Raw genomic sequence first — 24873 nt, 5'->3', positions numbered from 1 at the left:
TTCGAATACACTATTAGGAACGATCACCATCAATGTGTTACAATAACCGTTCTTGTTGAGAACGGTCCTTCACCAACCGTTTCTAAATTTTAGGAACGCAATATATAACGATAAATCGTAAACCGTTCCAAATTTCGATTCAAAATAATTTCTTGAATATCTAACCGGTTCAAATTCCAAAAAAATCATTTCTAAACCGTCCCAAATCTCGTATTTTTTTGTAGTGTAAGATATTTTCACATTTTATAAGCTTAACATCTAATTTTATCGAAATTTTTGGAAACTTAATTTTAAAATAAAATCCCACATCTTATAAAATCTTATAGCATCTTATATAATGTAAAAGCTTAAAAAATTTAGCCAAACACACCCACTAGTATGAAAAGACATTAATTTGAGAATTTCCTCTGTCGCTTATGAATAGAAAACAAGGTCTTGAAAGCCTAGAATTAAAAGAACAAAGATAAAATATACATGGATCGGGTACAAGCCAAAACCGGATTTCTGGAATCTACAAAGTAATGAAATTGATCTCATGCAATACATGCAAAAACTGGAACTATGATAAGCAGGTTTCTTGAGAGCAGCAGCAGCATTTTTGCACTATCTGACGTCTCAGGGATGCTCAGCTTCGCGGGAGGACTGCTGCCGCTGAGGCTTGAATTGTCATTCCCATCAGCCATGGAAGAATTCTGGCCCTCAGAATTGACAAGGATTTCATTCACTTTTGGAGGCAAAGGCACAAACTGGTCGTCCCTTGGCAGATTTGGCGGCATTTGCACCGGCATCGTCGGACTAGACGGCGGAGGCGGCTGTGGCCGCGGCTGCGGCAGTGCAGCAACTGGTGGTGCAAACACAAGAGGGTCTGGATCTAAAACTTAACCCGAATAATTCCACGTCAGGTTCCAAGTACACAATCAATAACTAAAGAAATTGTATTCTTGGCTATTTTTGGGATCCATAGGTCATGGGCGATTTTTTAGGAGAAAAATTACAATTTTAGTCCTCTAAATATGGTGTGTGCTAATTTTAGTCGTGTATGAATTTATTTGGCAATTTTGTCCTGTAATTCAAAAGTTTCACACATTTTAGCTAGAATTCCCCAATTAATTTGGTTCACATGCAGGGAAAATAGTATTTGTATCCCATATGTTAGGGTATTTTCAATTTAACCCGTTTGTCATGATTTTCTTGCATTATATCCCATCAGTTGAGATTTTTCTTAATGCTAGTCCTCACGTGCATTTTTCGTTCATTAATTAACGAAAAATGTACGAAAATGCTAACAACTCCGTTGATTATTGGACGAAAAATGCACACTAGGTCTAAAATTAAAAAAAAATTCAAATTATGAATGCAATATGAAAAATCGTAATAAATAGGAGTAAATAAAAAAGAGCATAATATATGGAACCAAAAATGCAATTATCCCATCCCATGCATGTCAGATGGTGCTTTTCCAACATTGGCAAATCCCAGTAAATTGTGTCCTCAATGTGTTAATTTCTTTTAGTTACAGAACTTAATTGTAAAAATTAATTTTAATAGGACATCTGTATATACTTACAGTACCAAAATTACAATTTTGCACCGTAAATCAATTTGGACCCACTTGTCCTATTAGTTTCAAAATAAAATCCAAATGCAATATTATTGACATATAGACTCAACTTTGTAGTCAGATAACATAAATCTTTCATAGCATCAATAATAGGTGTCAATGTAATAAAAGGGAAAAATGATATTTTTGGTCTTATATGTTAATGTTTTTTTTTAATTTGATTTTATTTGTTATAATTTTTTCATATTGCCACTCGTAAGTTTAAGATTTTTTTAGTTTTAGTATTCATGTGCATTTTTCATCCAATAACTAACATAGCCTTTAATATTTTAATATATTTTTTGTTAATTATTCGACGAAAATGTACTTGAAAACCAACATTGAGAATTTTAACTTATGTTTCACAATGTATGAAAACCTTAACAAATAAGATTAAATTAAAAAAGTCCCGGATCAAATTGCATTTTCCCCGTAATAAAACATCAATTACTACAAAATCAATATGTCAAGAACATTGATCCTGACAATTAGAGGTGTTATAGTATAATTATTCAAATAATAGAGGCAACTTCTCTAATTTATCAAAACTGAGGGGGGTGTAACCCTAATTATTCCAATAAGCAAATCCCATGCACTAGGTAAAAAAGAACAAGGAAAAATTGCAGGCAATCCCTCAATAATATTACAAATGAGCAAATTATCTTTTTATAAAAGAAATAATAATTTACCTCCTGTGTTTTTTCAAATACAACAATTTACTTCCCTAAATACAGGGAGTAAATTGCTTTACTTTAATTAACATAGGAGGTAAATTGCTATTTATTTTTTCACATGGATCAATATACTCATTTGCAACATTATAGCGGGTAAATTGCATTTAACGCAAAGAACAAGACCAACTTTGGAAAGAAACTGCTTCTCCACATGATCTTACCATGGCAATGAGTTAAAGGAGGCAGTGATATGTAGCAGTTTGAGAAGAAGAGTGCAAGCGGAGAGCTGAAGACAACAGGATAACCATCAGGGCCAAGCAAAGAGCAGAGGCAGTGGTATCCAGCCTCAACCGCTAACTAGGCAAGTTTGCAGGTTTATTCCCGCAAGAGAGCATCCTTGCGCTACTTGAGTAGTCGCCGGTAACGACGACGTCGAAAGCAGCACTAGATGTACTGCAATCACCCAAATGATGCAGCAAAAGTGATATTGCAACCCCATTTTCCCCTTGAAGTATTTGCAGGCAGTTGTACATGTTGGTGGGAGTTTGATTAGGGTATTTATATATATAGGCATGTTCAGCATGCAGCAAGAGTGAGTTTCATATGGATTAGGGTTTTTGGAAAGCTTCTGACCTACTCAGTTCATCAAAATCTTGCCTTTCTGTGTGTTTTCTTCGAGTCTTTGTTGTATGAGATGAGTTCAGATGAGTTGAGTCATAAGTCAAACTCATGGAATTAGGGAGGGTTCTGGCTTGTCACCACAATGAAATGTGGTATAAGTGGCGTGTTACTGAAAATATATATTAAGTAATAATAATTTTATATTTTTTCACAAAAAAAAATTGTATTTATAATATCATATGTTATGATTTTTTTTTAACTTCACTTTATTTATTACGATTCTCTTACATTATATCCCGTAAATTGAAATTTTTATCAATGTTAGTAGCATGTGTATTTTTCATCCAATAATTGACACGAAAATGTATAGGAAATGCTACGGGCTCCATTAGTTATTGGACCGAAAATGCCAGTAAGGGTTAAAATTATGAAAAATTTTAACTTATTAGATGCAATATGATAAAATCGTAACAAGTAGAACTAAACTTTTTAAAAAACGAAATCCTAATATATAGAACCAAAAATGTGATTTTTCCATCTTCTCACCTATAAAACTATTAGTTCCAAGAATTGTGCATCAAACTGTCGGGATAGATAATTAGTGGCATATATACAGTGACAACATAATCTAGTTAACAACAATATTTATTAATTAGGGATAATTACACTCTCCTCCCCTGAGATTTTGTATAATTACATGTAGAATCTATGTAGTTTGGGAAGTTACATCTAGTAGCCCTGAGGTCTGCTTCCGTCGAACAAATGCATCATCCGTTAGTCAAAATTCACTGAATTTGCTGATATTAACGAAAAAACTGAATGAAAATTTATAATTTATCCTTGATTAACTTAGAACTGACTTGTTGCAGGTCAAATAATTTTTCTCGTACTAAATTATCCTTATAATAGTAAAAATATACATTTTTATATGCATTAATACGTGAAAATGTATGAGGGTTATTTAATCATAAAAAATTTATTTGAACTGCTATAGATCAGTAATAAATCAATTAATTACGGATAAATATCAATTTTTTTTCATTATTTTTGTTAATATTAGCATATTCAGTAAATTTTGACTAATAGAGGGACTTATTTGTTAGATGAAAGCAAACATTTGGGTACTAGATGTAATTTTCCAAATCATATGGGGTTTATGAGTAATTGCACCAAATCTCAGAAAAGGAGAGTGTAATTATCCCTTTTTATTATTGTCATTAAGGGGTCACTATTGTGGTTAGTGAATGTATGTTAAAAAGAATTATATTTAGATGCGCAATTCTTTGTCCCTATTTTTTCCTTATATATATACATAACAACTCTTACAAAGTAATTATCAATATTAAAATCATAAAATTTATTATTATTGATGAATGCAATTTTAGCACGGGTCAAAGTCTTTGGATCTTGATAATAGATTTGGGTTAATTGAGTGAAAGCTCTTGAGAAAGAGGACCTGCAAAACAAAAGGTTAGCACTCTGATGAGGGGACTGTCTGTTGAGGGGTACCTCCCCTATTTGTAGAGGAGTCCCTCCATAACAGGAGTTTTGGGGAGGGGAATCTGTGTGTCTGGAGAGGAAGGTGGGATTCAGGGGGGATACAGTTGCACCTTATCCGTTCCTTAAGCAGCAAGTTCTTGGGTAAAAGGAGGGACTCCTACTTCATGCAGACTCCTACCTGGTGCAGAGTCCTCTTAGACTGAAGAGCCCAACCCCTTGAGGGCATTTTGCTCCCTTCGGGTTGGCTTTGGAAAGATGCTGCAGGCATTTGTACTGGGCCTCCTCTTTGGGCTAAGCTTGCAAGCTTCATCCTTCGACGAATTTTGGAGTGGGGGGCTCCTCCTTGGGCCAAGCCCAGCGAACCTCTGTCTTGGGCCGATCTTGAGGAAAGAGGCAGCTTTGCCGATTTATTTTTTAGGGGGCACCTGCCAAGGCCGCCCGCCTGTCTACTTTCTAGGGGACACCTGTCAAGATCATCTAACAAGTATTTTTGGGCGCCTCATGACTTGGGCCTCCTAGAATGTTACGGGTCCTCTCGTTTCTTTTTTCTTTTTGGATTGTTTAGGCCTTTTTGGGCCAACTTATTTTTTGCTCATCAATTCTAATAACTGGAGATTTCTGCACTTATTAGAGTAGAAATCTTCAAAGATAGGGTTCGAAAAATAGATATATATTAGAGTGTAAAGAATATAATTAGCATAAGCATGCTTAGAATAAGAAGGACTTACTTCGTGGCTGTATGGAGCAGGACTTTTTAGGAGGGTGCCTCCATGGAGGAGGGGACGGGTGCTTTTTGTGCCTATTTCGATGTAGAACTTTATTTTTCTGCAAGAGAATGTTAAATAACAAAAATAGATATATATTACGAATAGATCTTGCACGGAGCGAAGTTATTGTGTTCCTCCTCGGAGGGCTTATTTGAGAAAGGGCCCTCTTGGAGCAAGACTTAAGAACCTCACCGGAGGAAGAATAAGGTGTCTGCTGGTAGCAGGGCTTAGAAGCCTCCGCGGAGGAGGGCTTAGGTGCCTCCATGGGACAGAGCTTACGAGTCCCCCAAAGAAGGACCTAAGTGCCTGGACGAAGGAGGGCTTGGGAAGCCTCTATGGAGAGGGCATTTGTGCCTGTGTGGAAGACAGGACTTTTGATGAGAGGGATGTAATGCTCGTGAAATTCTTACAAGCAAATATATGTTAACACGTTGAAGGGGGTAAAATAAATCGCCAAAATTATTAAAACAAAATATACTCCTTGAGAGAAGCAGATATGTAAAGATTTATTTGCCGAGCAGGATGCTTCTTTTTTAGGGGGATACCTACCACAGGACAGGGCTTATTCTTAGAAGGATGCCCGCCTACTCTTCTAAGGGGCGTTTTGTACTTAAAAATCGAATTAGTGAAACATTAAAACTAAATAACAAATGATGATGGAGCCACTGAAGTTGGGCCTTGAATAGAGGTATTAATCAGTCGTAGGAGGCCTCTGGCATGAGGGGACCGTCCTTTCGGGGGAGTCCTCCAAGGACGTGTGGACTCCTTCCATTGATCTCACGTCTTAGATCTGTGTTTCCCACAGATGGTACCGATTGATGTGTGCGATTTTATCACGGGTCTAAAATCTTTGGATCTTAACATCAAATTTAGGTTAATTGAATAACAACTCTTGAGAAAGAGGACCTGCAAAACAAAATGTGAGCACTTTGATGCTTAAGTTAGTCCCAAATTTAAGAATAGATAATTATAATAATGAATTATGACGAGAAATTATGCTAAAAGTGGAAATTTTGTATGTAAGAGCACGAAATTAGAGTAGTAGAGTATGAGCAAGAGAGGTTCTCGAGTGTGGAAGGGGATTGTCTGTTGAGGGGTACCTCCCTTATTTATAGAGAAGGAGTGCCTCTGTAACAGGAGTTCTGGGAGGGGATCTGCGTGTTTGGCGAGGAAGGTGGGATTTAGGGGGGATAGGATTGCACCTTATCTATTCCTTAAGCAACAAGTTTTTCGGTAAAAGGGAGGACTCCTACTTCATGCAGACTCCAACCTAGTGGGGAATCCTCTTAGACTGAAGAGCCCAACCCATTAAAGACACCTTCCTGCCTTCGGGCTGGCCTTGAAAAAATACAACAAACTTTCGTGTTGGGCCTCCTTCTTAGGCCAAGCTTTCAGGCTTCATCCTTGGACAGATTTTGGATAGGGGCTCCTCCTTGGGCCGATCCCAACGAGCCTCCTTCTTGGGCCGATTTTGACGAAACAGGCCTCCTTCCTTTGCCGATTTGTTTTTAGGGTGCCACTAGCCAAGGTCGTCCGCCTATCTACTTTTTAGGGGACACCTGCCAAGGTCGTCTATCTGTTTACTTTCTAGGGAGTACTTGTCAAGGCCGCCTATCAAGTGTTTTTGGGTCTCTCATGACTTGGGCCTCCTAGAATGTTACAGGCCTCTCGTTTCTTTCTTGTTTTTGGATCATTTGGACCTCTTTGGGTCAATCTATTTTTATGCACATAAATTATAATAAAATAAAAATTATTGACACTAAGTAGATATAATTCATGATTGTATATTAGCAATTAATTTTTTTTCCTAGTTTTCTTTTTCTTTTTTCTTGTAGTGTGTCTGAATAGATTGTTGTGTCACCGACATAAAAGACAAATTCACACATTAAAATTTCCCCAAAAATACATATACATATCTTTATCTTTCTCTACTATCTTGAAATAAAAATTAAAAATAAAACCAACAAAGCAAATATTATTTTCCATAAACTCATGACACTAATTTTGTACACCATCAAATGAATAAAAAATGTGACTGAATTATCCCAAAAAACAATTGTGCACAAAACATGGAAACACAACAACCCCTACATATCAATGCCACTTCACCAGAATGACTCCAAACACTACTGCTACAAGAAGAGATGGCAAAGCACTAAGAGACGGCTGCGCCGCCGACGGAGTCAAAGTTGGCCGCATTCCGGGCGGCGTCAGAGTCGGAACTAAGTCCCCTTCCGGTGCCAGAGGCGGCGTCATGCGGCCTCCTGGTCCCAACGACGGCGGTGTGAAGGGCTGGGGAGTAAATGGAACTGCAAGATTTTGAAAGGACACAATCCATATTCTATGAGAAAAACCGAAAGTTCTTATGTTTTTTTTTGGGTTAATTGTCGATAATACCCCTCCTTTTGAAATTATCAAAATTTTCCCTCTTAAGATTATAATCTTTACACTGAAGGATGAAACACACTCAACGTGTATTATAATTTCAATTTTTGTTTAATTAATTGAAAAAGAAAGAAAATAAAAGGAATAGCTTGTTAAAAGAACTACTAACTTATTTTAGTGTGGATAATCTAAATTCTTATTATATTTCTTTAATTGATCGAAAAAGAGAGAAACTAAAGGGAATAGTTTGATGAAACTACTAAATCCTTTGGAGAAAATTAAATTTATAAATCATGATCTATGATTTATTTATATAAATTATTTGTCTTTTGAAAAATTAGGATAAAATTAAATTTATAAATCATGATCTATAATTTATTTATATAAATTATTTGTCTTTTGAAAAATTACATATACACCTATCAAAATATCAACATGATCATTTACACAAACCACTCGTACTTCTTGAAAAATTATATATACACCTCTAAAAAATGTCAACATCATTAGACGTTCACCGTCCCTATTTTTGTAATGTCATAAATGAATTTTGTAATTACACAAAAGATAAGGGTAGTTTTTGAATGTTGTTGGGTCAGACTCGATACTCTAGCAGTAGACATAATGCTAAGTTCTTTGTGAATGCAGAAATTTAGAGGGGAGATATTTGTAATTTTAATGACAGGGTTCATGGAAATGAAGTACCTGTAGGACTTGGAGGAGATAATCCAGGATATAGTGGTCCACCCTGGCCTGGAGTTCCTGAATCTGCCATTCAAAGCATCAGAAATTGAACTTAGGTTCATAAGCTGTTTGATCAATTGATCCAAAGAATATATCAAGATTCTTGCAGGTTTATGAATTTATTCAGATTAGAATCATGGCTTTGGAAATTGCTAGAATTCTCGAAGTGTACCTGGAGCTGGAACTGGGCTTGCAGTGGCTGTATTTGGTACACAAGAACTCAAAGTTAGTAACCAAATACACATAAATATGCAGTAAAATTAATAGAAATCTTTAGACAGAGCTTCTAAAGTTAGAACATATTACAAGATATCATTTGATTTTGAAAAATTATAGATATATCCTCTGTAATCGTATTTAATTCATTCTTCTGATTGCCTGATTTTTACGTGTATAAGGTGTTAGAACAGCTATCCCGACTATTACCTTTGCACTCAATGGGCACACCCGACATCCTACAAGCACGAGGAAGAGAGATTGCCAAGGTCCGATTAATGGGGACTTGGAACGGGACGCCTCCAGTGACAATAAGGCACAAGCAATCTTGCCCATTGCTCATGAGGTCTCTTAAAGAACTGCAGCAAGCTGAAGTTGGTGAAGATGCATTTGACCCACTTGAAAGAAAATTTATGCAGGAGCCGAAGCTGCGGAGCATAGGTCCAGTGCATAACGTGCTCGACTGGCCGTTAACAGGTACAGTCAAGATCGTCAACAGTGCTGTAACAAGACATAGTATTGATAGATATGAAAATTTTGTGGATCTTTCCATGAGATTGGCTTGTGTCTTGTGGGGGTTAGAGAAATATTGGATGTGCATGGGTAAGGAGTTGTTGTGTTGGTTAATTTGGTTGTGAAGAGATGGTGATGGGATTTATATATAGGTAATGGCAAAGCTTAGGTAGCAAAATGAAAGGGGGAAGAAGATGTGGGGGTTGAAGTGGGTTTTGGAGATCAACTACTTTAACCAACTTTGTCAAATGTAGAGATTTAGGTGACCTTTCTAGGATTATTTGTCATTTTCTCATTCTTGTTTGACCATTCATGGAATTAATTAAGAACTAGAAATGTTTGTGTTTTTATTTTGAGTTTTAAGTGGAAATGATAATATATTTTAAACTAATTAATGAGATTGTATTTTTATATTGAACTGTGATATTAAGTTAATATATTTCAATTAGAATTTATTTAAAAAAATTATGTTTTTACAAAAACTGAAAATGAAAATACACGTAATTAGAGTTTGAACAAAAAAATTTTTACACTCAAACTAATGGACTGTCTCCTAAATGACCAGTCGACCACTAGTTATTGGTGAATAGTAATATAAATTCTAACTCGATCAAGTTTAATAATATTTAAGTAGATTTTTTATAATTGAAGGAGAGTGATCAATTACTATCGATTTTGTGATTAGTTGAGTACGGACAGATTTGACATGAACTAGAATGAGTTAATGGGCATGTGTTAGATTAAATTACGTTAAATGGGTTCAATTAGGTCTTGTTGAGTTAAGGTGGGCTTGATTTTGGGGGCAGTGATGGAGTTCGGGTGTTTAGAGTTGGTCCCATATACTCATTGTTTGCGTTGAGCCAGAACTGAAATGTCGTCTTATGGCAGAGCGGAGTTGGGCTTGGTGTAGGTGGACGTAATGAAAGTTTTTCATTTACTGCTTCATTTATTTATATATTTGATCAGATTAAACAAATCACATAATAATTATAATTATATATACAATATAATTAGTTGTTATTTATGAAAATTATATCAAATATATAATAAATCTATTATACTTATTATGCAATTTATTTAAATTTGATCAAATTCAGATTTCAACTATATTTTCTTTCTCAAATATAACAGATGACAGTTAAGCGAATTAGATGGGCCGTCGACTCTTTTTCTTGCTCGCATCTGACAAATTAGACAAATAGTTATTCAATAACCACTTGTTTTATTGATCGACATCTTTGTCCTAAAATCACATATACTTCGCTTACCGTACAACTAACTATTTATATTGTTCCTACTTTCCCAATAATTGCAAACATACAATTCCTCCTCATAAAACCCTTCCAAAAATCAAATGAAAGTAATCAAAGACTTTCAAAGTTAGGAAGACAAACCCCCCCCCCCCTACCCCCACCCCACACCCACCGACCTAAATCCCACTCTTAAGATTTGACCCCTCAACACAAAGTTCCCTATATAAACCCCAAAACATAACCTTTCCCTTCATCGAAACACCTTACATTTTAAGCAAGAATTCAATCACTACATCAAAAATGGCACATCAACAAGTATCCATGGCCTTAGTCTTGATTATAGCCACCATACTTTGGGCTGACGTTACCGCCCAATCTAGCGATTGCACGAATGCGCTCATCAGCATGTCGCCCTGCCTCAACTACATCTCCGGTAACTCTTCCACCCCGTCGTCCGCCTGCTGCACGCAGCTCGATACAGCGGTCCGGTCCCAGCCGCAGTGCTTGTGTCAAGTGCTTAACGGTGGAGGCCCGAACTTAGGGATCAGCATCAACCAGACTCAAGCTCTGGCCCTGCCTAAGGCTTGCAACGTCCAAACTCCCCCTACTAGCCTATGCAATGGTAATAACTAACTGGTCTCTACTTCATAGCATAGATGTTTACATCTGATCATAAATATATCGACAACCCCTACATTTAACTCATGTGATATCGCAAATGAGTAAATTACTCTTTTATGAAAAAATAAATAACAATTTATCTCCCTATATTTTTTAAAAATATAACAATTTACCTCCCTATGTTTTTAAAATTAAAGCAATTTACCTCCCTAATATAACGAGGTAAATTGCTTCATTTTAAAAAGTACAGGAGGATAAATTACTAATTTTTTTTCATAGAGGGATAATATGCTCGTTTTTAATATCACAGGGGGATAAATTGCTATTTACCATAATTATAGTTTATATTATCATTTTTCTCAAGATATTAAATGATGGTAAAAAAATTTGAAATGTAAAATATGACTATAGGGCCTGTCCCATTGTATTAATGAAATTGGACATGATGTTACATATTAGGAAAAATATTGGTGCTAGAATACAAGAGAAAGTGATTTTATGTTTGGTAGCTAATTTTCATATGTCAAATTTCTTATTATGTAAAAGATGTGGGGTGTATGCTATAGGTAGTCCATGTTGTCTGGATGTATAGGATTTATGTAAATAGACAATCTTATCCTTTTCTTTTTGAAAAAGAACCAAATTGGATTGGCTAATTTAATTTATGGATAGGGTCAAATTAGTAATTCTTAATTTATATTGGGATGATATAGCAATATTTGATATCTTATCCGACTTCGACAATCTGATTGTTAGTTGAGTTCTAGATTAAAGTACTTTTTAGCCCATGATACAAATTTCAATCACCAAATAAAATAATGTATATATATCGTAGCAAACGGACCCCAAAGAGTGTTAGAACTGTAATTTTTTGAAGTAGGCAAATTACATCAATATCTCATAGGTTTAAGTTTAGTTACACAAACATTCTCTACGCTTCATAAAATTACAAGTACACTTTTTGAGTTTGTAATTGTAATTTACATAAATACCTTCTACTTGTGAGGTATATTACATCGATACTCCCTCAAGGGGATCTACTTATAATTTTACAAGTAATAGAGGGCACTTGTGTAATTATTAAATCTGATTTAAGAGGGTGTAATATAATTTACCCAATCAAAATCAAGACTCTTTTGTAATATGCCCATACTTCATGTGTATCTATGTAATTATCTGAAAATATGTGTTTCAATTACAGCTGCTTCCCCATCTGGGTCTCCTGCTTCAACACCCAATACTCCCAACACAAGCTCAGGTACACAATCTCCTAATCCAGACATTTTGGCCAAATTACACTTTTACTTTCATACCATAGGGTTTCAATACTTTTAATTTTCTACTTTTTGAAAATTTTAAAATAATTTTAAAATTAAAAAAACTGAACACATTTATTCTATATTTTATAGAATTTTTAAAATTATCCGAAAATTGTAAAAACTCGACATATTTAATTCTATTCCCAAGTTTTCTTAAAACAATGGAAAGAACACGTACAATGTACCTGCCCATCAGTTGTGTTTGAGTAGCCAAGCTGACGAATACTCGCATTACACATGTCTTTGTCGTCTAATATTTTTTATAGAAACTTGAACATAGGACTAAATGTCATTTTTTATTAATTTTGGGATCATTTCAAAAATTTCGTAAAGCATATAATTAAATTTTTCGAGTTTTCTTGGACCGATGAATGTGTGATTGCAGGGGCTGGATCAAAGACTGTGCCATCAACTGGAGATGGTGTTGGTACCTCGGATGCAACTCCCACTAAGATGACTGTCTCTGGGCTATTTTTTCTTGGTCTCGTGGCATCCTATGTTTTATTTTGAGGGTTTTGGGTTGGTTTCTTTCTAGGTCAAGGTTATTAGTTGGATTGTTGTTTATTCAAACCAATTCTTGTGGTCCGTCTTGATTTTGAAGAGGGTTTTGTCTGTCGCTCTTCTATTTATTATTATTATTAATAAAAATTATTCTTTTATATAACTTTCGTTGTTTTTCTCATGTATTTTCTTGTAATCCAATGATATTGAATGAATTGAGTATACCGCACTCGATCTGTTTAAGAATTTCAAGTTCAAGATACGGAAGCTGGTGTGAACTATTAACACATTCTTCTTGCTCAGCATCATAATTAGATCGCATTTTATATGTGTGCACATGTATAATATATATTTTGGGAAAAGTATTATTTTAATATGCTAAGCATGCCGAATTTTAATTTTAGTCTGATAATTATATCCATTTTTGTTTAGATCCAGTAACTTATGAAATTGCCTACTTTTAATCCTATGGGAGATTTTCGCACAATTTGCCACATAAATTCACCACACATTTGCTAAGCGTAATAATAACCACACAAATTCTTGGTCTAGACCAATGTTTGGGTCAAGTTTCGTCGAATTTTGAGAATGTTCAAAATTTAGCTGTTTTGCTCGGTTTTATCAAAGCAAGTTTGTTTCCCTTTTATACAAATTTATAGTTATTATTACGCTCAGCAAATTCACCACACAAATTCTTGGGTCTAGACCAACGTTTGGGTCAAGTTTCTTCGAATTTTGAGAATATTCAAAATTTAGCTGTTTTACACGATTTTATCAAAGCAAGTTTGTTTCCCTTTTATACAAACTTATAGTTATTATTACGCTTAGCAAATTTACCACACAAATTATTGGGTCTGGACCAATGTTTGGGTCAAGTTTCATCGAATTCTGAGAACTTTCAAAATTTAGCTGTTTTGTACGGTTTTATTAAAGTAAGTTTGTTTCCCTTTTATACAAACTTATAGTTATTATTGCGCTTAGCAAATTTACCACATAAATTCTTGGGTCTAGACGTTCAAAATTTAGTTGTTTTGCACTGTTTTATCAAACAAAATCCGTTTCCCTTTCATACCAACTTGTACTTATTATTATGCTTAGCAAATTTACCACATAAATGCATGGGTTTAGACCAACATTTGGGTCAAGTTTCGTGGAATTCCGACAACATTCAAAATTCAGCAGTTTTGCACGATTTTATTAAATAAAGTTTGTTTCCCTTTCATACTAACTTGTAGTTATTATTATGCTTAGCTAATTTACCACACAAATTCTTGGGTCTAGACCAACATTTGGGTCATGTTTCGTGAAATTCTGAGAACGTTTAAAATTTGTTGTTTTGCATTGTTTTATTAAAGTAAATTCATTTTCCTTTCATGAAACGTGTACTTAATATTACATTTAGCTAATTTACCACACAAATGGATGGGTCTAGACCAAGGTTTGGGTCAAGTTTCGTGAAATTCTAACAACGTTTCAAATTTAGCTATTTTGCAAGGTTTTAACAAAGAAAGTTTGTTTCACTTGCATACTAAATTTTAGTTATTATAGTGCTTAACAAATTTACCACACAATTCCATGGGTCTTGACCAACGTTTGGGTCAAGTGTCGTGAAATTCTGACAACGTTCAAAATTTAACTGTTTTGCACGGTTTTATTAAATAAAGTTTATTTTTCATTCATACTAACTTGTAGTTCTTATAACGCTTAGCTAATTTACCACACAAATGCATGGGTCTAGACCAACGTTCGGGTCAACTTTCGTGGAATTCTGAGAACATTCAAAATGTAGTTGTTTTGCACTATTTTATTAAATAAAATTCGTTTCCCTTTCATACTAACTTCTACTTATTATTGTGCTCAGCAAATTTACCACACAAATGCATAGGTCAAGACCAATGTTTGGGTCAAGTTTCGTGGAATTCTGACAACTTTCCAAATTTAGCTGTTTTGCACACTTTTATTAAAAAACGTTTGTGTCACTTTTATACTAACTTGTAGTTATTATAACGCTTAGCAAATTCACCACACAAATGCATGGGTCTAGACCAACGTTTGGATCAAGTTTTGTGGAATTCTGATAACGTTCCAAATTTAGCTGTTTTGCACGATTTTATTCAAGAAAGTATTTCCCTTTCATACTAACTTGTAATTATTATTACACTTAGAAAATTTACCACCCAAATGCATGTGTCTAGACCAACGTTTGGGTCAAGTTTCGTGGAATTCTGACAACGTTCAAAATTTAGCTATTTACACGGTTTTATTAAAGAAAGTTTGTTTTCATTCCATACTAAATTATAGTTATTATAGTGCTTAGCAAATTTACCATACAAATGCATTGGTTTAGACCAACGTTTAGGTTAAGTTTCATTGAATTCTGACAACGTTTAAAATTTAGCTATTTTGCACGGTTTTGTTAAAGAAAGTTTGTTTTTCATTCATACTAACTTGTAGTTATTATAACGCTTAGCAAATTTACCAAACAAATGCATGGGTCTAGACCAACGTTTAAGTCAAGTTTCATAAAATTCTGAGAACATTCCAAATTTAGTTGTTTTGCACGGTTTTATTAAAGAAAGTTTGTTTCTCTTTCATACTAACTTGTAGTTATTATTACGCTTAGCAAATTTATCAAACAAATGTATGGGTCTAGATCAACGTTTGAGTCAAGTTTCGTCGAATTTTGAGAACGTTCAAAATTTAGCTGTTTATTAAAGAAAATTCGTTTCCCTTTCATACTAACTTGTAGTTATTATTACGCTTAGCAAATTTACCAAACAAATGCATGGGTCTAAACCAACATTTGGGTCAAGTTTCGTTGAATTCTGAGAACGTTCAACATTTAGTTGTTTTGCACTGTTTTATTAAAGAAAGTTTGTATCTCTTTCATACTAACTTGTAGTTATTATTACGCTTAGCAAATTTACCAAACAAATGCTTGGGTCTAGACCAACGTTTGGGTCAAGTTTCGTGAAAATTTGAGAAAGTTCAAAATGTAGTTGTTTTGCACTGTTTTATTAAAGAAAATTAATTTCTCTTTCATACTAACTTGTAGTTATTATTACGCTTAACAAATTTACCACGCTTATGTCATTTTTAGAAACATTCAGTTATGATTTATCCTAAAAGAAATTGACAATCTACACATAAAACAACTTTGGGAGTTAATGACAGCAGCCAAAGATATGTGGTTGGGCAAAAAAGTGAACCTTATTATCTCGAAATGGACACAAACACCATCCCAAAAAACAGAAAGATGTGTGATCTTAACAGAAACCAGCCTGCAGATCACCATATATATAGCAAATATCTATTCACCTTTCACCAATCCCAAATATGAATAATTTTTCCTAATATTACGAGTCAATATTATAAGATAATATTATTTAATATATAAATATATATAATTTATATATTTTATAGGTACAAATGAAAAATTCTGCACTACTTTATAATAAAAATTTTAAATTACAATAACGCAATGAGGAAACATAAGTTCATATATACAGAAAGTTGACCTTTTCGCGGATAAACTAAACCCCCTATATTTGTATTTACCAAAGCAGACAGATACCATTTAGTTTCCTGTGCACGAATTTTCTATTCTAAATTTTGGTATATATATCTTCTATTTATTTAATATATACACATTATGTCTATAAAATTCTTTTTTAAATAAAATATATAATAATGTTATCTTTATCGATATAATATAAATATATATATTAAATAAAATAGAAGATGCTAATAAAAATTCCAGCTTGCCCGTAGATTGGACAAATTCTTCAACCCTTTTTAAAGGACTGTTTGGATTATAATTTTCTGAAGCTTTTTTATGAAAAACAATTAGCAGCGTTGCAATTAAGCTTATATATAGTATACATAATGGAACACTAATTAAAAGGAAAAAATGCAATTTACCCTCTGTGATACGAGAAATGAATAAAAAAATCTCCTACGAAAAATAAAATAACAAATTGTCCCCTATATTTTGGATAATGAAGCAAATTAGCTGATAATTTGCTTCATTTTTTACAATACAGATGATAATTTGCTAAATATTTTTTCACATGACAAATTTGTTCATTTCACGAATGAGAGGGGGTAAATTGAATTAAACCCTAATTAATAATACATGTACGTTGAGATTGAATTAATTCCTGTTGAGAAGTTCTTCAATCATTTGCAACGCAATCCTCTCCTCTTCATCTATCCCATCCCTCACACCTGCCCTGCCATGCTCCGCCGCCGCCACCGCCGGGTTCTGATCGTTGTTCTTCTTCTTCCCGAGCTCAACCGTCATGACCCAGTTGGAGTCGGAGCGGGACCCTGCCCGTTTCTGCCACACGCCGATGTGGGAGTTCTCCGTGTCCAGCCTCAGGCAAGTGAGAGAAGGCGACGGTGTTTTGCAGCATTTCCGGAGCTTTGCGCTGAGAATGGATGAGAGAGAACTGGCTTTCGAAGTAGTTGAAGAAGACGACGACGATGACGACGGGGAGATGTCGTTGACGCCGTTGTCTTGATTCGGCGGAACCGGGAAGTTTGTCTTGGCATTTCTTCCGCTCATCAGCACCGCCGCCTCGTCGTACGCCCTCGCCGCCTCCTCCGCCGTCTCGAACGTCCCCAGCCACACCCTCCTCTTCCTGCCAACAAACAAACAAAACAAAAACCCATTTCAAGAAACTGAATCCAAGAACATGCAGACCCAAACTAGCTAGCTAGGGTTTCCTTATGCAGACATTCTTCCTGAATTTAATTAATGTTAGAACTAGCGAATTTCTTACAGCAAAGGGTGGCGAATCTCTGACACCCAAGAACCCCAGTGGCGCTGTCTGACACCTCTGAACTTTTTTGTTTGTACCATATTGCTTAATTTCCTTCTCTTTACCTCCTGTATGTCAAACCTCAAAGCCTCAGAAAACCTTGATGATCAGAGTACTGTATGAAGGGTGAATGATGCAATATGATTTATACAACTGGGACTGATCTTGAGATAGTATCTGTTTGCAGCATAATTTATAGCATTTAACGTTGGAAGGATCTTGTTGTCGGCGAGCTTAGAGAAAAAGGATTTCAATCTGGTACAGTGGTCCTGAAGCAGTTCCCTAAAGTGGCCCACAACTGCCACCTTAGGGCCCCCCTTTCCCAATTTCTTGTGCAATCTCTTTTGGTAGCTAGATAAGTACAATTTAGTTGCGAGCCATTTTTGTGTAGATGCATGTGAATACTCAAACTATTGTTTCATTTACTTAAATGATATATACACCATTGAGCATCAAAATGGAAGATTAAAAGATAGCTCTGATCCGAGTCGCTTAGTATCTTCTCCCAAGAAAAGATCGAGCGTGTCCTAAACCACACAATTATGCGATTCCTGAGAACAAAGTGAAATCAATAGGCTAGTTGAGCGGTCCCAACTAAGACCCTCTTACAGTAGTAATTATAGGTCCAAATGTCCGTACATGGCAAGGTCATGTGGTGTTACACCTTAAGTAAGGTGCTTGCTGAAAGATCAACGGCTCAGGTCGGGTCGCGAATCCTATGACATTTTTTATATTTTCTTTTATTTGAAAAGAATTTCCGTCCAAAGATCCAATTAGAAGCAATACCCTTATCAAGCCCTAAAGAGTAAAAGATTCCCTCTTGTTATTCTTATTGACACATCGACATTTATTACGATCTCCCAGTAAAATATTCAAATGATTTTGCAGATTCATCAAGTAAATAACTATTATTACCAACTGAGGTGTCAGTGTATGTTGGTTCATTTTGTAAGGATGAATCGTTTTCTTTTAGAAGGGCGTGTGTTGTTTCCCTCTACTGATGTGACGCTACAATGGTGCATGGCGATATTATGAAAAATATTGCACGATTTCGATTATTCAATTCCTACCAAATTGTAACAAAGTATTGGAATTATTTTGCTTTTTGTATTACCATTTTTACAATGTCTATTTGGGGTTATTTTATATACATTCCACATTTTATTTATGGTAAGACGGTGCAAAATTACAACTTAGTCCTCACTTTAGTTTTCCCTCTTGTGCGTGTTGTATGTGTCTCATCAAAAGCATATTGAAAATGTCATACTCGTTAAATCGGATGGCTTACCTTCAATCTTCTAGCAAGTGTAATATCTTTAATGTCCTCCAATATATTATCGATCAACTGCCCATTGGGTATGATGTTTAGGGTTCATCTTGACTTGCGGTGGTGATTAATTTGAGTCTAAAGTATTTCATTTTTTTCTTCTCTCACTCCTTTTTCCTTTTCGGCACTTAAAGAAAAAAATAAAACAAGCCCAAAACAAGCCCACTAGATTAAATATTAGAAAAATTTATAATTTTAGTCCTATAATTTAAGAACTAATATTTTTTTAATCTTACACGAATTGATTTCCGCACTCTAACGTTAAAATTTGATAATTTTAGTGATTTAATTTTCAGTCAATTTGGCCAAAAAATTACATCTAATTTATACTCGATCAATTAAATTATAATTTTAGTCCTTTAAATCAAGTCATGCAAGATCAGAAATACCGACCCTAGATTACAAGACTAAAATTATAATTTTTCTTCATTATTAAAATGCTCATCTGAATAAACTAAAAATCTCAATCACAGACATATCCGATTCGCAAAGTCCTATATATATGTGTATATGTACAATTTTGGACCAAACTTTTTTGTAGAAAATAAGAAACGACGCATACATAACACAATTCTTCGAGTGAGAGTGCCCGAAAGCACAACGCGGTCCAATGAAGAATTGAATGCTTATCTATAATAATAATGAGGCAGCTTTACTGTCAAAATTTCGACCACTAGTGTTAGTGTATTATATTAGTTGGGTCCATAATTGTAGCAAGTTTGATTAGATACACAGCTACTAAATTGTTCTGTACGTACAACCCATTCATGAATAATGGGAAGTCGTAACTCAAACTTAACTCTATGATTGAACTAATCTGCAGTATGTCTATATATATGTGATTAGTTAATGCGGTTGATATAGGTCTAAATAACAGACAGCCTAGGACTACTTCTTTTTGAGGAAAATAAAAATAAAATAAAAGGACAGCCTACACTTAATATTTCAATTTAATTAGGTCGTCACATGACTTGAAGTCTTTGTCAACGTTGAATGTATGATTAGAACTTGTACTTGAATGGGCTATTTTTCAAATGTTGATTTAAATATGACTACTTAAGTTGAAGCATATAATGCAGCAAGACAATGAGGTTTGCTCGATTGTTAAGGTTAATCAAACTTCATAATTTTCTTGAAATTCCATGAATATGATCACTATATATATGTCTACTCCTAAAGTAATGTCTTTTTTTTTTTTTTTAAAACGTATTCATCGATAAAAATTATCAATCTAATGAACCGCATATTATAAAAATAATAATAATAATAATGTCATGAGAAGTAAAATGCAGCGCGGCCCTAAGCTCAAATTGTAGGTGAGAATTATAATAATTAGGTCAACATTAGACTCTATAATACATAAAATGTTTTATTGGTGTAAGACTAAGTGGTGTAGGTTTGGTCTATTTTTAAGCTTGAATTATGTTTGATGTATTTATTTTATAATACATTAGTCTGTAGTCTATTGACTCAACAATAATTTCAAAATAATTTAGTAGTTAAGATCAAAGTCCTATGAACAAGTATGGGATAATCATAATTAACGGGTCGAGTTTCACCAGACATATGTATATTTATCTAATTCGATGTAAGTTTATTATAATTAATTAATTAATTTGATTGTTATTGAAGAATATATGGATTAATTTTATTTCATGTGTTTCTTTTGTAGTTGATGTTATTAAAATATATGGATGTATTGATTGATAATGATGTAACTATGTATCGTTTTTATGACAAACTACAAATTCAAATGATGTTTGTGATTTTAGTGGCAAATAGTACTAAAAAAATCCTATAATTACATTAAAAGTTTTATTAGAAAAATAGGAAAATCCCACCTATACAATTTCTCCTCGAAAAATTGATTTTTTTATTTTTAGTTTTGGCAAAACTTAGAAAAGTAATTGAATTATTTTTTTCCTGGGAATTCATAGAGTTTTTGGGAACTGAAATTGGAGTTTTCATTAATTAACAAGTAAATAAAGGATTAGCACTAATTAACTTTGCATTTAAGAGCAAAAGATTAAGATTTTCTTTCTTATTATAATTAATTAAATCGTACGTTTTTTGGGTAATAATTGAGGACTGCCTTTCCAACAGTTTTCTTCGGACCTACTCTTTTTTGTTGAGCTTAAGTTTAGTAATTAATTTCGTATGTTGAAGAAATTAATACTGTCCTGGTTCGAGTTATAGTCCTTAGGACGGATGATGTTTATTGACATGCTAGCTAGCCACCAGGATACGTCGACTCAGCGGTATGCGCAGAGTGGTCCAACTTCCAAGAGTATTTTACCACTGTCTCTATGCAAGATATTGTTCACTCTATTTTTGTATGAGTCTCGCGGTTATATTCAGAAAATGTATCTTGCTAGAAAGATGAGATATTGGGGTTATAACCCACTCAAACTCTTTATTTGCAACCAATGTGGGGATACTTACCTACATCATTAGCCCATAGATTCGAGGCTTGGCACAAGCACATGGCCTCGTTCTCATAAACATCATCAAATGATGTGGTGTGCAGCTCGATCAGTGTCCAGTTGCATTAAGTCCGTTCTAACTTTATATGAGCTTCATGATTTTATCTTGAAAAAACACTTCATATAAGGCGCTCAAACTTATTGTTTGCAACCAATGTGTGACACTTGCCTACGTAACCACTGGATTGAAACGGTAAATAAAATAAGCTATCTCGTACAGTTATCAGATACATCTATGCTATATATAATTGAAGAACACTCTATTGGTGTCTTCAATTTATTGGTATGTCAATTTTTTTATTTTTTAATTAAATTATTATTTTTAATTTTCTCACTCATCATTATTTTCCATAACTATCTTTTGGTAGTTTTTTTTTTCCTCATTCATTTTTATCTTATATATTTTTAGATAATTTTGAATTCTAAAAAAAGTAGATAATATAATTTAAAAAATGTTTTATTTTAATATTTTATAAAAATTACGTACATATATAAAATATGCCATAATTACCCCTATACAAATTATAGATTACAAGTATATATTATATGTACTTAAAAATCAAGGAATTATGGTGAAATTGAGCTTCATGAATTCTTTGTTTTCATCTATAAATCTTGTCTTTTGATATTCACAAAGGCATTGAAATTACTAATTAATTTCGATGAAACCCCATGTTGTATGATCCATGAATAAAACTAAATAAAGCACGTCCAACGTTACTCTTAATTTCCAAGATATTGAGTATTTCATTAATTGAAAATGATCCACTTTATTTAATCTCTACCCTTTATTGATACTTCTATAAGTTCATTAATATATTTATATCAAATATATAATGTTTAAATTTGGAATAAATAAATTAATTTTTTTTATCGAGTTAAAATAGTGGCCGCATTAATTTAAAAGTGTTTTAAATATATACTTCGTGTATATATATATATATTACAATGATATTTTTTAAATAATGTGAAATATATGTATGTATAATAATGAACTGTAGTATAATCAAACGGCTATTAAAGGAGAGTTGATGAATTAACTTTACGATCAACGAGTACAATCCACCAATGCCTTATTGGGGGGAGGTCATCCCATCCACCACATGATTGTGAAAAAGTTGTTTTTTCCAATTACGTAAAAACGTGCTTTATTATTCAGTCTTGTGGGCAGATGACAACTAACAATAGATATAGTCTAATTGGCAATCATTACTTCAATTAATATACCGATCTTGTTACAATTTAGTTGTAAATTATATACTTGACAGAAAACAAGTATATGTAAGCAAATACAAGATAAATATATATACCCATGGAATGTTGGTATTATATACTTTATTTTTGATAGTATGTTTTGTTTCGTTGTTTCCTCTTCGTATGTTCGGCTATCTGATGGCACATGGTCTATACGAACTCTAACACACAAGTCTTTACAAATATATGAAGGGTTCATTTCACATATATGTATTTATTACTGCCAGATTGAACTCTATAGCCATATTGCATTTTGCAATCTCTATAACCTGAATCCTAAACTGACTTGCCTCAATTAATCTAACATTTTGTGCATGCCAAAGTTAGTTCTCCAGATCAAGAACTCATGAAGATCAAACACCAGGTAATCACTAAATCATCGCTGAGGACCTCAACCTAGATAAAGATTAAAGTTGACAATAAAATATATGTAACTTCCCTTCTGTCTTTTTTTTTTTTTTTTTTTTTTTTGGGGGGGGGACTTCTGTCTTTTCTTTTTTTTTTTTTTTTTTTTATTTGAGGCGGCTGAAAATAACTATGCCTTTACTGACGATCTACAAAGTCTGATCAATTTAAGGATTGGTGGTGTAGTAAGTTTCTATATATTCCAACATAAATTGGAACTTTCTAAATGCTTAATCAAACACTGCCCTAAAATTCTTGAAACCATGCAGCTGTATTAATTGCTTTTTGTTTTCTTCCTCAAAGAAGAATGCAAAGAGCACTGTAAGTTTAGGACAGCAAAGGAGAAGTAAGTCTTGACAAGGATAAAACACACACAATAACATACATAATATTGCAAACATAGATTAGGTAATTACTTGCCAAACCACATGGGATGCTTCAACAATTTATGGAAATTTAATTCCGGTCTGCTCTGGCTCGTTTCGTGCGATCACGTCTTGCGATCGTGATTTCTCACGTCACCACTCCAAATCTGATGTCCTGAGGATAAAACAAAAAGCTAATGGGATTCGTCCCGACGACGATACTCTGATGCTTAACTCAGATGAGGTCGAAGAAAAAATTGGTGATCTATATTTGCAATTAAAGTGGTAGAAAAATCAAGTACCTTTTCCTTATATGGGTTGGAGTATTTATAGGGGAGATTTTGGGTCCCACCATTTGACACGTGTTTCTAGGGTCATTCATGCAATGACTAAGCATCTCTCCCAGGCGACACCTATTCGGGCCGTGTACGGGTCGGTTCCTGATCAAACTGACCCGATTATCATAATCTTGACCCACAGCGACCAACGACCATGCTTGCGACCTTGACATCATTGCGACCTCACAATTTTTGCAAAATCCTCATCACGATCGAATTTGCTCGGATTTGGACAAATTATATGATGATAAATGCAATATACTTATTGTGTGATTAGTATACAATTCAAAAAAATTGACCAATTATTTGACAAGTGTATCACACCTACTCTATAATTTATTTAGTTCGGCTAAGCTTCATTGGGGCCAAGAATTTTCCCAACAACTCATTTGTTAAATAAAAATCTGTAAATAACAATACAGAATTTATGCGTATATTAATAAAAAATGATGTATGTACAACTATAGAAAATATTATACATACACAATAAATAGAGTATAAATCAGGACAGCTCTTTCTTAATTTGTTATGTTCAACATATATATTACATCCAGTTTCTTGAATAAACTTTGCATGCCTATTTTCATTAATTCATAAATTTCTTGGACTTACTTTGCGATTAATTCCATCTATGATAAATTACAAGAACATTTAATCGTAAATTCTAGTCTCTTGTGTAAAATTATACGTGGATTGTATTAAAAAATACTGGTATATTTAATTTGTTTATAAGGATGAGAATTATTATTCAGAATCAACAAAATTGGCTGAAATTTTAAAAATTCCCAAATTAAAAGGGGTCACATGCCAAAAATATGCCGACTTCAAATGAATTTCACATTTTCTGACGATATCTGGATTAAATCTATTGATTTTGTTTTTAATCATAATCCTTAATTGTAAATTTGAAATCAGAGAGAACCACAAGTGCTACCTTCAGTGAAATTACACTTTTAATCATACAGGATAAGAAGTTCAACACTTTCAGTCCTTTTCTTTACGAAATTTTCAAAATGGTCTTAGAATTAAGAAAACTCGAGACATTTAGTCTCGTAAATTCCTTAAAATTGAGGACTAAAAGTGTTGAGTTTTCTCAATTTTGAGACTATATATGATAACTAAAAGTGTTGAACCCCTACTCTATGGGACTAAAGTAATTTAGCA

The 24873-nt window shown here is 33.8% G+C and overlaps 4 protein-coding genes across 4 annotated transcripts; 1 reads left to right on the top strand and 3 right to left on the bottom strand.

The window, feature by feature from the left end:
- Window positions 465-4663, bottom strand: LOC110011711. The gene is made up of 3 exons (XM_020692504.1): window positions 4574-4663; window positions 2496-2631; window positions 465-877 (listed from the first exon to the last, which is right to left on the bottom strand). The coding sequence occupies exons 1-3, from the start codon at window positions 4661-4663 to the stop codon at window positions 534-536; spliced, it is 570 nt and encodes a 189-aa protein (XP_020548163.1). The 3' UTR covers window positions 465-533.
- Window positions 7043-9131, bottom strand: LOC105158528 (non-specific lipid-transfer protein-like protein At5g64080). Its single transcript, XM_020692845.1, has 4 exons — window positions 8718-9131; window positions 8464-8490; window positions 8253-8315; window positions 7043-7471 (listed from the first exon to the last, which is right to left on the bottom strand). Exons 1-4 carry the CDS (start codon window positions 9106-9108, stop codon window positions 7257-7259), a joined length of 696 nt encoding a protein of 231 aa, XP_020548504.1. The 5' UTR covers window positions 9109-9131; the 3' UTR covers window positions 7043-7256.
- Window positions 10532-12877, top strand: LOC105158527 (non-specific lipid-transfer protein-like protein At2g13820). The gene is made up of 3 exons (XM_011075310.2): window positions 10532-10895; window positions 12096-12152; window positions 12599-12877. The coding sequence occupies exons 1-3, from the start codon at window positions 10574-10576 to the stop codon at window positions 12721-12723; spliced, it is 504 nt and encodes a 167-aa protein (XP_011073612.1). The 5' UTR covers window positions 10532-10573; the 3' UTR covers window positions 12724-12877.
- On the bottom strand, window positions 16802-17762 carry LOC105158389 (ethylene-responsive transcription factor WIN1-like). Its single transcript, XM_011075136.2, has 2 exons — window positions 17499-17762; window positions 16802-17357 (listed from the first exon to the last, which is right to left on the bottom strand). Exons 1-2 carry the CDS (start codon window positions 17576-17578, stop codon window positions 16868-16870), a joined length of 570 nt encoding a protein of 189 aa, XP_011073438.1. The 5' UTR covers window positions 17579-17762; the 3' UTR covers window positions 16802-16867.

Source organism: Sesamum indicum, linkage group LG3 (assembly GCF_000512975.1).
Source record: "Sesamum indicum cultivar Zhongzhi No. 13 linkage group LG3, S_indicum_v1.0, whole genome shotgun sequence".
NCBI lineage: Eukaryota > Viridiplantae > Streptophyta > Magnoliopsida > Lamiales > Pedaliaceae > Sesamum > Sesamum indicum.
Note: the sequence above shows the minus strand (reverse complement) of the source record. Positions and strands in the feature narration are given on the sequence as shown.